We start from the raw sequence: 15099 nt of genomic DNA, 5'->3' as shown, positions 1-15099 counted from the left end.
TGACAAAATGTTCTATACAAATAAAATTTTGACAAAATTTTCTATAGAAATAAAATTTTGACAAAAGTAAAGTAATAAAATTTAGACAACATTTTCTATAGAAATAAAATTTTAACAAAAATTTCTATAGAAATAAAATTTTGACAAAATTTTCTATAGAAATAAAATTTTGACATAATTTTTTATAGAAAAAAAATTTTGACAAAATTTTCTATAGAAATAAAATTTTGACAAAAATTTTCAATAGAAATATAATTTTGACAAAATTTTCTATAGAAATAAAATTTTGACAAAATTGTCTATAGAAAATTGTTTTTCTTTTCATATCTAATTAATTTTATTAATCCTTATTTATAGAATAGATATATATAGAAATATTTTTTTACAAAATATTTCTATATTCAAAATAAAACTTTTTTGTTTAGTAAAATCTTCTCCAAATTTTGGTAGATTTTTTGTGGCGTTCGTGGCAACCGTGTAAACACGAGTAAAATATATTCTACCCAAATTTTACGAAAACTCTACCAAATAAAAAAATCTCAATTATCAAATTTTATTTTTATATATTTTTAAAAAATCTTAGAGTTTTGCAACATTAAATTCAAAATTAAACATTATATATTCGCAGAAAACGAGCACTCTCAATAGCGACTAAAAAGTAGCTTTTGAATTGTGAATGTGTCGAAATTTTGACAATTTTAGTTTGGACCAAACAAGAAAAGTATCTACTTCAACAAAAAGAGCACACTTACCATGTGGTGTTACAATATGCTGTCTTTATCAAAGGACAGTTAAAATGAAATGATTAAATATTTCGATAATTCAGAAGCATAATCATGAAGCATTTCGGATTTATAAGGCTGCCTAAGTAGCGCCCCAAAAATCTCCTTTTATATTTCCATAAAAACATTACGGACATTGCAGTATCAATACAAATGGAATAGTCTAGATCATAAATGGAACAGAAAAGTAATTGAAGTATATATTCGCCGGTGAAGAATATTTGAAAAATCTAAAAAAATACCAAGAACTCTAACAATCTACTAAACAATAAAAAATCTATAATTTTTGGTAGAATTCTATCAACTGTGGTAACCGTGAGTGGGATACGTTAGATTATCTTCTATTTTTGCCATAATCAAAAAAATTTACTTTACATAGTGGGACGACAAATTAAATATCTCTGCATTTAACACTGAAACATAGCATCGAACTTATCGAGGACATCTAATTTGTCATTAATGACAAATTAGTATGGACAATATAAATATCTTTGAAATGGACCTTCAAATACAACATAAATTGGTTTATGGGGACCAGTCAAAAAAAAAAAAAAAACTAGTGGCATCGAACAAGGACATCTAGATAAATTGAAGCTATAATCCAGTTCGAAAGAAAAAACTCCTATGGACTTTAATTTGTCTTTGAAATCGATCTTCAAGCATATCTTTCAAACCCTGTAGCATGGACTGCTATTTTTAGATAAGTCCCAGTTATATCCTCTGTCACCATTTACATTCATTTATGGCAAATTAGTGCCAATGCAAAGGGATTGGTTACTTCCCCTAGGAGTTTAGCAATAAATTATTCAAAATCTGTTTAAATCAAAGATGTAGAAATAAGAAAAGTACATTTAGATTTTTTAAAATTAATTTTTAATTAGTTTTGAACATTAACTTCAATAAATTAAAAAAAAAAATAAAAAACAAAAAAATATATAAAACATAAATTAAAAAAAAAAAAAAAAAACAAAAAAAATGTGTCCACTTATTCTACATTGGAATTTAGATATTTCTACATATATAAATATATATACATGTTATATAATGGGCAATGTTTCATTTGTGTGGCTATGTACTATATATTAAAATAAGGAAACGTTATTGGTTGTGAACATTTTGTTCTTTTTTTTAACATTTGTAAAAATTTCAAAAAAATTTGTTTTTGATTCCATTATTATTGATCGATATCATAGCAAAAAACAGACTTTTTTAATATATATAAATATTTTTTGTTTTGTATGTTTTGATTTGTTACACAAGTCAATATATATTAATTTCTTTTCATTTTGGTTTATTTTCCCAATAAATATGCGTTTTCGTCTTTTTCATTAAAGGCCTATATATCCTCCTAAACGATTTATAAATTATAGTAAATACAATACTTTTTTGTTTGCTATAGCACATTATTTGTTAATTTGTTGTTATGTGGTTTATTTATCATTTGCAATGCATGCTTGCCTTCTTATAAAACATTTAAATTTGTTATTTTCTAAATATTAATTTTTTTGTTTTTTTTCACCTGGTAAAAAATAGCCTAAATACTATTACGAATGTGTTTGGTTTTTCAATCTCTATCTGCTCTCTTAAAAAAAAATCCACTTTTCTAGCTATACATTCAATTGCTAAAAAACAAAAACAAAATAAATACATATACAGCTACATATCTTGAGAGTTGGAGCAGTGAAGAACAGAAAAAAAGAGTTGATGGAATTAAGAAATTTAAGCTCTTTTTATATGGTTGAGATCATCGCTTGCTTTGTGGGATCTATGTGAGTCATAACTAGAGATCCAATCATTGCTATTAATGTACGATCTAGCCAAGTCACAGGATTGGGATAGATGAGACCACCTTCGTAGAAGCCCAAGTGACCACCATGAGCCAATTCGATGTAGCAAGTTTTTTCGCGTGAAACTGAAAAGAGCAAAAAAAATATTGATTAAAATATAATTTCATAGAAAATATTGGGAAATCACTTAAAATTTGTACTAATATAGAAATGCATACATTTTCAATCAGATCTAATGTATATTTACTCCATGAATTTACATCGCTAAGCTCTCCTCTACACAGTTCGGTTCTCAAAATAATGTCAGATGTGCCAAACCTAGTGGATAACACTCTGTCGAAACCACTTTTCGACAAAAAGTTTGAAACTCTAATTCCGAACAGTGAGGCTTGGTGTACACTAGAAGTGTGCACGTGACACGAAATTGTCGTGACTCACGAAAATTTTCGTGATTCGTACGTGAGTCGTGAGTCACGCTCATGACAACAGCGTGAGAGTGATTAACAAACCAAAATGTCATGCGTGGGCGTGAGTCACGAAAATAATATCTTCGTGAGTGTGCGTGAGTAACGAATTACACTCACCAAACTATTCCTGCTCACCAACATAAAACGCTTAAGAGCTAAATTCAATTACAATTTTGGTGACACCTGGGATGTTAATAATGCTCATGTTTTCATACACTTCGGTAAGGTGAATAAATCATAAAATTATTCGTGAGTCACGATATTTTTCGCGAGTCACGGTATTTTTCGTGAGTCACGACGTTTTCGTGCGTGAGTACAAATTTTCTTTTCGGGAGTGTGCGTGAGTCCTACCAAAAAATATCGTCCGTGAGTGTGTGTGAGTATGATTTTTCGGTCGTGAGTGTGCGTGAGCGTGAGTATGCTATTACTCACGTGCACACCTCTAGTGTACACAGACCCCAGGGAATACACGTAAAATAGATTTCTACACTGATGGCTCCAAAATGGACGGACAAGTGGGTTTCGGAGTATATTCTAAAGATTTGAAACTTCGAATATCGAAAAGATTACCTAATCACTGTAGTGTGTATCAGGCTGAAATATTAGCAACAAGAGAGGTGGCGAATTGGCTGAGAAGTAATGTTCCAAAAAATGTTGGCATTAATATATACTCAGACAGTCAACCTGCAATAAAATCCTTGGACTCTGTGTTCCTTAACTCGAAAACGGCCATCAACTGCCGCAAATCTCTCAACGAGATGGCTGAGCAGTACAATATTCACCTAATATTGGAAGCGGATGAGTTAGCAAGGCTAGAAACTATTTTACATACATCCAGGGGAACTAGAATCTGTTGGTATGCCTCTGGCTACCTGCAAGCTCTTACTGCGTGAGAAGGCTGTTATGATGGCAAATGTTCGATGGGAGAATTACAAGGGTTGCAACGACACCAAGCAAATATGGCCACATTTAGACTTAAACCGCACTCTAGATATGCTAGTGTTCTCAAGACGTCAGATTTCCATAATAATCGAGAAGGTTCAGCGGTTAAAACTAGAAGTGCCCATATGCAATAGGTACTTTTAGTTAATGTGGACTGAATAGTAACAGGTTGGCTGATAAGTCCCCGGTCTTACACATAGATGGCGTCGCTAGTATTAAATGCATATTATTTTTATATAGTACCAACCTTCAAATGATTTGTGTCAAATCAATTAGTTTGTGAAATAGAGCGTCTTTTGTGAAGCAAAATTTGTTATTGTGAAAAGAATAGAAAAAAAGGATAAAATACTGTTTTCTGAAGGGGAAAAATACGGTGGAAGCAAAAACTTGGCTTGATAATGAGTTTCCGGACTCTGCCCCAGGGAAATCAACAATAATTGATTGGTATGCAAAATTAAAGCGCGGTGAAATGAGCACAGAGGACGGTGAACGCAGTGGACGCCCGAAAGAGGTGGTTACCGACGAAAACATCAAAAAAAAAAAATCCACAAAATGATTTTGAATGCCCGTAAAATGAAGTTGATCGAGATAGCAGAGGCCTTAAAGATATCAAAGGAACATGTTGGTCATATCATTCATCAATATTTGGATATGCGGAAGCTCTGTGCAAAATGGGTGCCGCGCGAGCTCACATTTGACCAAAAACAACAACGTGTTGATGATTCTGAGCGGTGTTTGCAGCTGTTAACACGTAATACACCCGAGTTTTTCCGTCGATATGTGACAATGGATGAAACATGGCTCCATCACTACATTCCTGAGTCCAATCGACAGTCGGCTGAGTGGACAGCGACCGGTGAACCGTCTCCGAAGCGTGGAAAGACTCAAAAGTCCGCTGGCAAAGTAATGGCCTCTGTTTTTTGGGATTCGCATGGAATAATTTTTTAACGATTATCTTGAGAACGGAAAAACCATCAACAGTGACTATTATATGGCGTTATTGGAGCGTTTGAAAGTCGAAATCGCGGCAAAACGGCCCCATATGAAGAAGAAAAAAGTGTTGTTCCACCAAGACAACCCATCGTGCCACAAGTCATTGAGAACGATGGCAAAAATTCATGAATTGGGCTTCGAATTGCTTCCCCAACCACCGTATTCTCCAGATCTGGCCCCCAGCGACTTTTTCTTGTTCTCAGACCTCAAAATGATGCTCGCAGGAAAAAATTTGGCTACAATGAAGAGGTGATCGCCGAAACTGAGGCCTATTTTGAGGCAAAACCGAAGGAGTACTACCAAAATGGTATCAAAAAATTGGAAGGTCGTTATAATCGTTGTATCGCTCTTGAAGGGAACTATGTTGAATAATAAAAACGAATTTTGAAAAAAATGTGTTTTTCTTTGTTAGACCGGGGACTTATCGGCCAACCTGTTATAAGTGAGCATGAAACTTAATCGGGCTGCCACTTTAACCTAACCTAACCTAACCTAAGCTTTCCTCAAAAAAAAAATTATAATTTAAAATTGCCTCTAGAAAAGTTAATTTTAATTCCAAATACGTGCTTTGTGAAAATATGTGATATCTAAATACAAGGATTGTCGCGCCATTTTGATATCCTTCACCATAACTAATTTGTAATTCCGGTTACGTATCGAAATCTTGGTCTGTGATCGATTAAGTATTTATTCCTGGCCATGGTGAAATTCCGAGTCGATCTAGCAATGTACGTCCGTCCATCGGTTGAAATCACGCTAACTTCAAAACGCTATAAGTTATCGGCTTGAAACTTGGCACAAGCATGTAGTTAGTATTAACGTAAGTCGAGTGGTGACATATTGCTCCCATTCTAAATCCTACTCGAAGAGCACAGTCCAGCCGATTAGAGTTGGGAAAGTAACGAGTATTTGATTACAAGTACTCGTTACTGACTATTTATTATACCCTTGTTTTTCTTCTTCTGGCTGTAAGCAAGTTGGACAATGAGCTAAACTTGGTTGGTATCTGTATCTAACGACACCAATATATCCAACATAGCACATTTTATAACACTAGAACAAAACTTTGAAGATGGAATTCGCTTTACTAAATTGTTTTTAAGCTTTAACATATTATTAAAAATTACCCAAAATATCTTTTTTACGTTCTTTTTTTTAAGTAACGAAATTTACAAAACAACATCCAATAGTATCAATATAGGCCTTCTAACAGCAATGCAAAAATTGGTCCATATAGGTCCATGATGATGTATAGCCCCCTTTTTAATGATAAACAGGTCTTCACATTTGACTTCCGAATCCTTTTAGAGGAGCAAAATTCGTCCGATCAGGATGAAATTTGTTACGTGGGGTCAATAGATGCCTTCTAACAACCACGCGGACATCCACCTGGCTAACTTCCAGATTTAGGTTCTTGAGAAACAAAGTTAATAAGGTCCATAGCCCCCATAAAAACCGGTATTTTGACTTGAAACATCGGGTTGAAATTTGGCGTATGATGTTATTACATTCCCTCTAAATTGACCCATATCGGTTCATAATTATCCATATCCTCTATATAGACCGATCAAGAATTAATATGACTAAATATAGGTCTTTATGAACTAACTTACAATTTAGAAGACAATGTTAAATAAGTATATATGGCCGTAAGTTCGGCCAGGCCGAATCTTATGTACCCTCCACCATGGATTGAGTAGAAACTTCTACTAAAGACTGTCATCCACAATCGAATTACTTGGGTTGTGGTAATACTTGCCGATGGCAAGGTATCATAAAACTTCTTAACATCGTCTTCTAAATAGAAAGTTAGTCCATACGTGGTATATATTAGAAAAAAAAAAACAGGTTAAATAAGTATATAATTCAGTTCTTGACCCGGTATATGGTATATAGGGAAGTGTATAAATTATTACCAACGGATATGAAGTTTTGATAGGTAAATAGAGAGCCGGATTGAAATAAAGGGTGGTTAAATTGTAAGGGCCGATGTTGAATGTGAACCACACCTAAACGCCAAGTTTTTTTTCCGAATTTTATTTGACATTTCTCTATTTCAGACTTACTCAATTTGAACCATGGAGAGATACACAATCCAACAACGTGCTAAATGGTTCCAAGAAATGGCAACAGTGGATGATAAATTTTCGAAGAAAATCATCTTCAGTGATGAGGCACATGTTCGAATGAGAAGAGTGATTGTCGAAAAACCAATGCACCCATAAAGAGTGACTGTTTGGTGCGGTTTATGGGCTGGCGGCATCATCGAGCCGTATTTTTTCCAAAATGAGGCCGGTCAGGCAGTTACTGTGAATGGTGTTCGCTATCGTGAGATGATAACGAACTTCTTATGGCCCGAATTGGAAGATATGGATGTGGACGATATGTGGTTTCAGCAGGACGGTGCCACTTGCCACACAGCTAACGAAACAATGGCTCTTTTGCGCAACAAATTCAATGGCCGTGTTATCTCACGTAATGGCGATGTCAATTGGCCGCCAAGATCATGTGATTTGACACCGTTGGACTTTTTTCTTGGAGGTTATTTGAAAGAAAAGGTGTACGTCGATAAGCCAGCAACAATTCAAGAGCAAAAGGATGAGATAATTCGGCACATTAACGGCATAGAACCTCCATTATGCCTCAGCGTCATCGAAAATTTGGACCATCGGATGAAGGTGTGCCACCGAGGTCGCGGCGCCCATTTGGCCGATATTTTGTTCCATACATAATTGAGTAATACCAATATATCATAATAAAATAAAATTACAATAATTTCCTAAATAGTTTGTGTTTTATTCAAAATCAACATTGACCCTTAAAATCAACCACCCTTTAGAATCCGCAGTATTTTTTCCAATTTATTCAAATTGGAAATCTAGAGGTATTGTAGAACCATAAAGACGTGTGCCGAAAATAGTGAGTATCGGTACATTTTGTGGCATAGCCATTATATAGACTGATTTCCCGATTTTACTTCTTGGGCTTATAGAAACCGTAGTTTTTATCCAATTTGCCTGAAATTGAAAATCTAGAGGTATTTTCGGACCATAAAGAGGTGTGAAAAAATTGTGAATATCGGTCCCTGTTTTGGTATAGCCCCCATATAGACCGATCTCCCGATTTTACTTCTTGGGCTTCTAAAGGGTGGTTAAATTGTAAGGGCTGAATGTGTGTGGGCAGAATGGTTCCAAGAAATGGCAACAGTGGATGATCAATTTTCGAAGAAAATCATCTTCAGTGATGAGACACATTTTCACCTCAGTGGATTCGTCAATAAACAGAATTCCACATTTGGGCGAATGAGAATCCAAGAGTGATTATCGAAAAACCAATGCACCCACAAAGTGTGACTGTTTGGTGCGGTTTATGGCCTGGCGGCATCATCGAGCCGTATTTTTTCCAAAATGAGGCCGGTCAGGCAGTTACTGTGAATGATGTTCGCTATCGTGAGATGATAACGAACTTCTTATGGCCCGCATTGGAAGATATGGATGTGGACGATATGTGGTTTCAGCAGGACGGTGCCACTTGCCACACAGCTAACGAAACAATGGCTCTTTTGCGCAACAAATTCAATGGCCGTGTTATCTCACGTAATGGCGATGTCAATTGGCCGCCAAGATCATGTGATTTGACACCGTTGGACTTTTTTCTTTGGAGTTATTTGAAAGAAAAGGTGTACGTCGATAAGCCAGCAACAATTCAAGAGCTAAAGGATGAGATAGTTCGGAACATTAACGGCATAGAACCTCCATTATGCCTCAGCGTCATCGAAAATTTGGACCATCGGATGAAGGTGTGCCACCGAGGTCGCGGCGCCCATTTGGCCGATATTTTGTTCCATACATAATTGAGTAATACCAATATATCATAATAAAATAAAATTACAATAATTTCCTAAATAGTTTGTGTCTTATTCAAAATCAACATCGGCCCTTCAAAATTTAACCACCCTTTATAGGGGTCGCTTTATAAGGGGGTTATATACAATTATGAACCGACGTGGACCAATTTTTGTGTGATTAGGGTTTGGTTTATGTGGGGGCTATATATAACTATAGACCGATATGGACCAATTTTGCCATGGTTGTTAGCGGCCATATACTAACAAGAGGCTCCGGAGGTCAAATCTGGGGATCGGTTTATATGGGGACTATATATAATTATGGACCGATATGGATAAATTTTTGCACGGTTGTTAAAGACCATATACTAAAACCACATTCCAAATATTGACCAGATTGGATGAGTTTTGCTCCTCCAACAGGCTCCGGAGGTCAAATCGGGGGATCGGTTTATATGGGGGGGCTGTATATAATTATGGACCGATGTAGACCAATTTTTGCTTGGTTGTTAGAAACCATATTCTAACACCACGTACCAAATTTCAGCCGGATAGGATGAAATTTACTTCTCTTAGAGGATCCGCAAGCCAAATCTGGGGATCGGTTTATATGGGGGCTATATATAATTATGGACCGATGTGGACCAATTTTTGCATGGTTGTTAAATACCATATACTAACACCATGTACCAAATTTCAGCCGGATCGGATGAAATTTGTTTCTCTTAGAGGATCCACAAGCCAAATCTAGAGGCCCGTTTATATGGGGGCTATACGTAAAAGTGGAACGATATGGCACATTTACAATACCATCCAACCTACATCAAAAACAACTACTTGTGCCAAGTTTGAAGTCGATAGCTTGTTTCGTTCGGAAGTTAGCGTGATTTCAACAGAACGACGGACGGACGGTCGGACGGACGGTCGGACGGACGGACATGCTTAGATCGACTCAGAATTTCCCCACGATCCAGAATATATATACTTTATAGGGTCTTAGAGCAATATTTCGATGTGTTACAAACGGAATGAGAACGTTAATATACCCGCCAACCTATGGTGAAGGGTATACAAATCGAAGGTACCTAGCCGTGACACCTACAGGAATACTGAGCCATTCAAAATAGAATATCTCTTATTACTAACAAAAAAACATAGTTCTTCTTGTTACTCATAGTTAATTAAAATGCAAAAAAGTAGTTTTGCACGCAGTCGGTAGGATTCGAACCTACGCTCCCAGAGGGAATCTGATTTCTAGTCAGACGCCTTAACCGCTCGGCCACGACTGCATATTGGAGGCTATTAGAGCGAGAACAAAATGCTACAAAAATTCATTGAGTTAATTAAATTTATGATACAAAGCAGTCATAATTTCATTCTGAGTAAATTAACTAAAAATTAAAAATTTTTTGTAGAAATAAATGGTAAATATTACCTTATGAGGTAGAAAAAAATGAACCATTTGAGTATCATGTTTCCCAGAAAAAATAGCTACCAAAACAAAGAGTCTAGATCCCCATCATTTTATCCAGAAGTAGGGCAAATTTCGATCATATCCAATTAATTTTACATTTTTTCGATATTGTCTTTCACATCCAACTAAATAATATGACCAACGATATAATTTTTGGCCCTATATTGTGTGCTTTTCATGTATATCGATAGAAATTTCAGATTTATTTTTTCCTTCATAAGATAAACATTTCTATATCGGCAAACAACTTTTGACAAATAAAAACATTTTGTTTAATAAAAAGAATACTTTATCACGCAGTCGGTAGGATTCGAACCTACGCTCCCAGAGGGAATCTGATTTCTAGTCAGACGCCTTAACCGCTCGGCCACGACTGCACATTGAAGACAGCCCGAAGAGATATTCTAGTCCAAATATGATTAAGATAACTCCACTTAAAACAATAAATAATAAATGATTGATAATGCAATTCGCCACTTTTTTGCAATGGGTATATTAATTTAAACTTTTAAGTAGAGACACTTTGATAAGTTTTTTTGTTTGTTTTTGATTTCAACAAACTAGTAAAGTGTATGTATTACATATGTATTAATAGAATTCTAAGACAAAATATCAATGTTCGTCCATCTGTCTATTTTAATATCGCTTCAGTCTTAAATATTAAATATTTCGTGAGGAAATTTAGTATACTCGTAGATTTGAAATCTTGTAGGACAGCTTTGAAGATAGGATACATCATTATAAGCTTTTTACACCCCAAAAAATTTGTTAGAAAATACAACAGAAAAATCAGCTTAATCAGCAGAAAGTCTGAAAACATCGTCTGCAATTGCTTTTTAACTCGATTACTTTTAAACATATTTTAGTTTTGACTGAAACAAACAAAAAGTTAAAAGTTATGAGCTATTGTAACGCAATAACAAGTATATACGACGGTAAGTTCGACCAGGTTGAATCTTATATACCCTGTGTACAAAATTCTACTTAAGATTCTCATTGCAAAATCTACAGAACTCCTGTTGATGAGGCTGATATTCAGAAGTGATGTCAGTAGTTTCAGTCAGACAGCAATAAAGGCCTTGGGTAATCCGAACAGAACGTCGAAGGTAGTCAGCCGCTGTCGTGGAGAGCTCGGAGCTCGAATAATATTATTCTGTGCTGGATACCTTGACATTATGGAATAATGGGTAATGAGGAGGCAGATGCGCTCTCTAAAGAAGGCGCACGCGACACGGATAGCATCATTACGGATATTTCCCCCGCTATTTTGTTTACAGATTCAAATACAATGATTTATGGCAAGGATGTTGGGCTTCCTCGGTGGACTACGAGCAAACCAAACTGATAGGCGACAACAAGAGTAATAAGAACTCTGGATTTCTAATGACAACACATTGAGAGGATTGAACCCTTTCACCATCGAAATAAACCTAATGTTACAAACTTTAATTTTTCTTCTGTTTTTACTTGTATTAACAGCATGTAGAATAAAACTTGTAATTCTGAGAACCACTTCAATTACTTCAAGAGCTATATGAGTTTGAAAACTTGATTTTTGAATTGTGACGAAATAGCTCTCTGAAAATAAGCTCTATTTAACCTATTATGTCTATCGACGTGTGAGAAAAAATACAAAAAAGAATCCGAAAAAATATCAGCAATAGTTTTTGTACGAATGTCCATTTACTGGAGATATACAGTAGAAAAATTGACTCAAAATTTCGTATTTTTCGTTTATTGTTAAAGAATTAAAAAAAAAAGAATGTTAGTGCTCACCAATATGGAAAATATTTATACCTTATTTATTTATTCTACTTTAAAATAACATCGAAAAATAAATCGAAACTAAATGGGGAATTAGAGTTTGGTGTCGTTTTCGAATGTCCTCCTAGGTGGACATCGCTAGTGAAAGGGTTAATACTTAATGGACATATTAACAGGACATAACACACTTGGAAAACACATGGTAAGGATTGGCTTAATGACTGATAATATTTGTAGATGGTGTGTGGACCCGGAGGCAAGACTCCTAACACTTTCTGTGCCAGTATCCGGCATTATCATTTAGAAGAAACAAGACACTGGGCTCTATTTCTTTCAGGATGTTACTGACATACGGGGTTATAACCTGAGGAATATACTTGTAGACCTAGAAAACTTGTTTGAAAAAGCAAGTGGAAAACAATACGTTTTCTACGGATTAGTATCATCCTCTATTACCTATTCTATTCTAAGACTGTCATCCACAATCGAATTACTTGGGTTGTGTGGCAGTTGCCGATGCTAAGATGTACTTTTATTTCTTAATATTGTCTTTTAAATTGTAAGTTAAGTCATTTGGAGTCTATGTTAGATACAGAGACTCCTCCAAGAGAGTCCATAGGTCAAATCTGGGAATTGATTGTATGGACCAATATTAGTTAGTGGGCATATATTAACATCGTGTACCGGTGCAAACGAGTCGGTTGATACTTGCTCTTCAAGTCAAATCTGGGAGTCAGTTTATTTTTATTTGTTTATTTAACTCATTTTACAACCAAGCCGAAATGGCCATATACGGTTACAGGGATACTCAAAATAAGGAATTACATTAAATTTACTTAAAAAAGAAATTATAAAAATAATTAGGACTACAATCAAGGACTGCAAAAACTTGACATTATTACAAAGTATATATCTTACTACTATATGTAGACTACGTTACAAAAACCATTTGATATATAAATATAAAAATTTAGGAATTGATTACTACTCTCAAAGTTTATATGGGGGCTATACCTAAAAGTTGTCCTATATGGCCATGAGCTTTATCTAAAGAAATTGAAATTTCAAAAAGTACAAGAGCTCACCCATGCACAAAAAAAATTAGAAGGGAAAGAGCCAAGGCGTTGCTTCTCTTGCACGAAAGTGGCCATGAGAAGCCATTCCAAATTGAGCAATTTGTGAACAAACAAAATGTTCGGGTTTACTTGTCAAAGAGGTCCGTTGAAAATTCACAACTTCGATTGGCCAGCAGACCTCAGGCGCCACCGGTGGTAGTGGTGTGAGGGTCGCCGTGACGGACGATGGTCGGTTCCTGCTCGTATTCATGTAAGGCTAATTCTCCTAACTCTGAAGACGAAACGCCTTTATGGAAAAGTTAATCGAATCTGAGCCAAAGAAAGCAAGATTTTATTAGAGAAAGGTGTCTTCTACCATATGCTAAGTTAAATAGCTCAGCAAAAAAGCGTCGCCAAAAAAATAGTGAAAATGTTATTTTTGGTTCCTGAAGTGTTGCAAGATTTGCACAGAATCGATGAATTTAACAGGGACTTGTCATAGGATGGATGTCCACCATTTCAACAACCGTTGCACTGAATTTGCCTCACTTCTTATGGTGTGATCCGAATTCAGTGGTTTGGATGTGAATTTAACAATTTTGTGATATTTTGCCAAATAAATAATTTTTATAATTTTTCATGATTTTTAATTGCATTCAAACGTTTATATGAATCGTTTGACTTCAAATATTTTCCAAAATGTGCAATTATTCTAGAATAGATTTAGCATTTGTTTCGACAAAATTTTAATAATTTGTACCATTTTATTAATTCTTACTCTGTTTATAGCATATTTGAAACAAAAAAAGTTAAAGTTACCCATAAGTTGGTTACCCATAATTAATATGATAGAAGGGAGCTATAAAAAATTTAATTAAAGGAACTTCCTATGTAGTTAAAATAAAGAACATCTTTGTTTTCAGTGTATGAAGTATATGCTGAAAATGGTTTACATCAGTTCATTTTCGATGGGACAGATTTTCAAAATTGTATGTTAATTGCAACTCCTAAACTGATAAAGGCCAATTAAACTTGGTGAATATCTAGAATATGATGAAAATTGGTCTTCTCCGCCAGATTTATACTGAGGGCTATGGAAATTCCACCACGCCGGCGATGAAACATGTATATCTACACTTTTGTATCAGGCATTTTTCATTCAATAACTTATATGTATATACATACTTGTAAATATTTTTTGAACCTAAAACCAGTCTACATTATTATCAGGCTAATATACAAATCTGTTTAAAAATCTTTTATGATTCTAGGTATTTTTATTTGATGTAGTTTTTGTTACATGGTGTAGTTAGCTAATACTTACGAGCAAAGTCTTTGATTGGTGAAAGTAAATCTTCAGGTACTAAGGGATCATCTTTGGCATTGATGAAAATCATAGGTTTTTCTATGTTATCGAAATAGTTTATCGATGAACTCCATTTGTATAAATCATGAGTTGATGGGAAATTAAAGACACGTCGTGTATAGGCTTCATCCAGTTCGGGCAATGTGGCTGCAGCAATAATATCACGTTCATTTAAATTATGACGCTGACGACACTCCTCCGATAGTAAAACATGACGATGTTTCAATATGATATTCTTCATATTTTCAGTCATAACATACAAATAGAAACGACGGAAATTTTGCCAATTCAATAGCCATTTGGTGCCTCTGTTAAACGATTAAAATTGATAAAAATCAACAATTAGGGTAAAATAAATAAATAAAATAGGAAAAAAACAACGAAATAATTAATACATACTCAACCGCATTGTATCCTTGACATATAGAGATACCACCAATGATATTGGATGGTTTTATCCTTTGTTTTTCTCCCAAATATTTGGTAACCAAATTACCACCCAAGCTAAAGCCACAGGCCACAATGTGAGAATTTGAATATTTTTGTGATAGATGTTCAATCATCACGGCAAAATCATCGGTGTGTCCTTGAGAAGGAATAAAGTCATATTATTAATCAATGA

General features: G+C 34.9%; 1 protein-coding gene and 2 non-coding genes across 9 annotated transcripts in view; all 3 read right to left on the bottom strand.

Moving 5' to 3' along the window:
* Nucleotides 1-2056: 2056 nt before the first annotated feature.
* Hydr2 (abhydrolase domain-containing protein 2) overlaps nucleotides 2057-15099 on the bottom strand; it is a 78166-nt gene continuing 65123 nt past the window's right edge. For all 7 annotated transcript variants that reach the window (XM_075296605.1, XM_075296607.1, XM_075296608.1 and 4 more), the window contains 3 exons: nucleotides 14877-15063; nucleotides 14436-14785; nucleotides 2057-2694 (listed from right to left, as the gene is read on the bottom strand). In XM_075296605.1, coding sequence (XP_075152720.1) covers nucleotides 2513-2694; nucleotides 14436-14785; nucleotides 14877-15063 — 719 coding nt within the window. In that variant the 3' untranslated portion in view covers nucleotides 2057-2512. The remainder of the gene's footprint in view (nucleotides 2695-14435; nucleotides 14786-14876; nucleotides 15064-15099) is intronic.
* Nucleotides 10026-10107, bottom strand: TRNAS-AGA (transfer RNA serine (anticodon AGA)). Its single transcript has one exon. It is a non-coding gene; the product is annotated as a tRNA-Ser (tRNA).
* On the bottom strand, nucleotides 10588-10669 carry TRNAS-AGA (transfer RNA serine (anticodon AGA)). The gene has a single exon. It is a non-coding gene; the product is annotated as a tRNA-Ser (tRNA).

The sequence above is a fragment of the Haematobia irritans genome, chromosome 2 (genome assembly GCF_050003625.1).
Source record: "Haematobia irritans isolate KBUSLIRL chromosome 2, ASM5000362v1, whole genome shotgun sequence".
In the NCBI taxonomy this organism is placed as follows: Eukaryota; Metazoa; Arthropoda; class Insecta; order Diptera; family Muscidae; genus Haematobia; species Haematobia irritans.
Note: the sequence above shows the minus strand (reverse complement) of the source record. Positions and strands in the feature narration are given on the sequence as shown.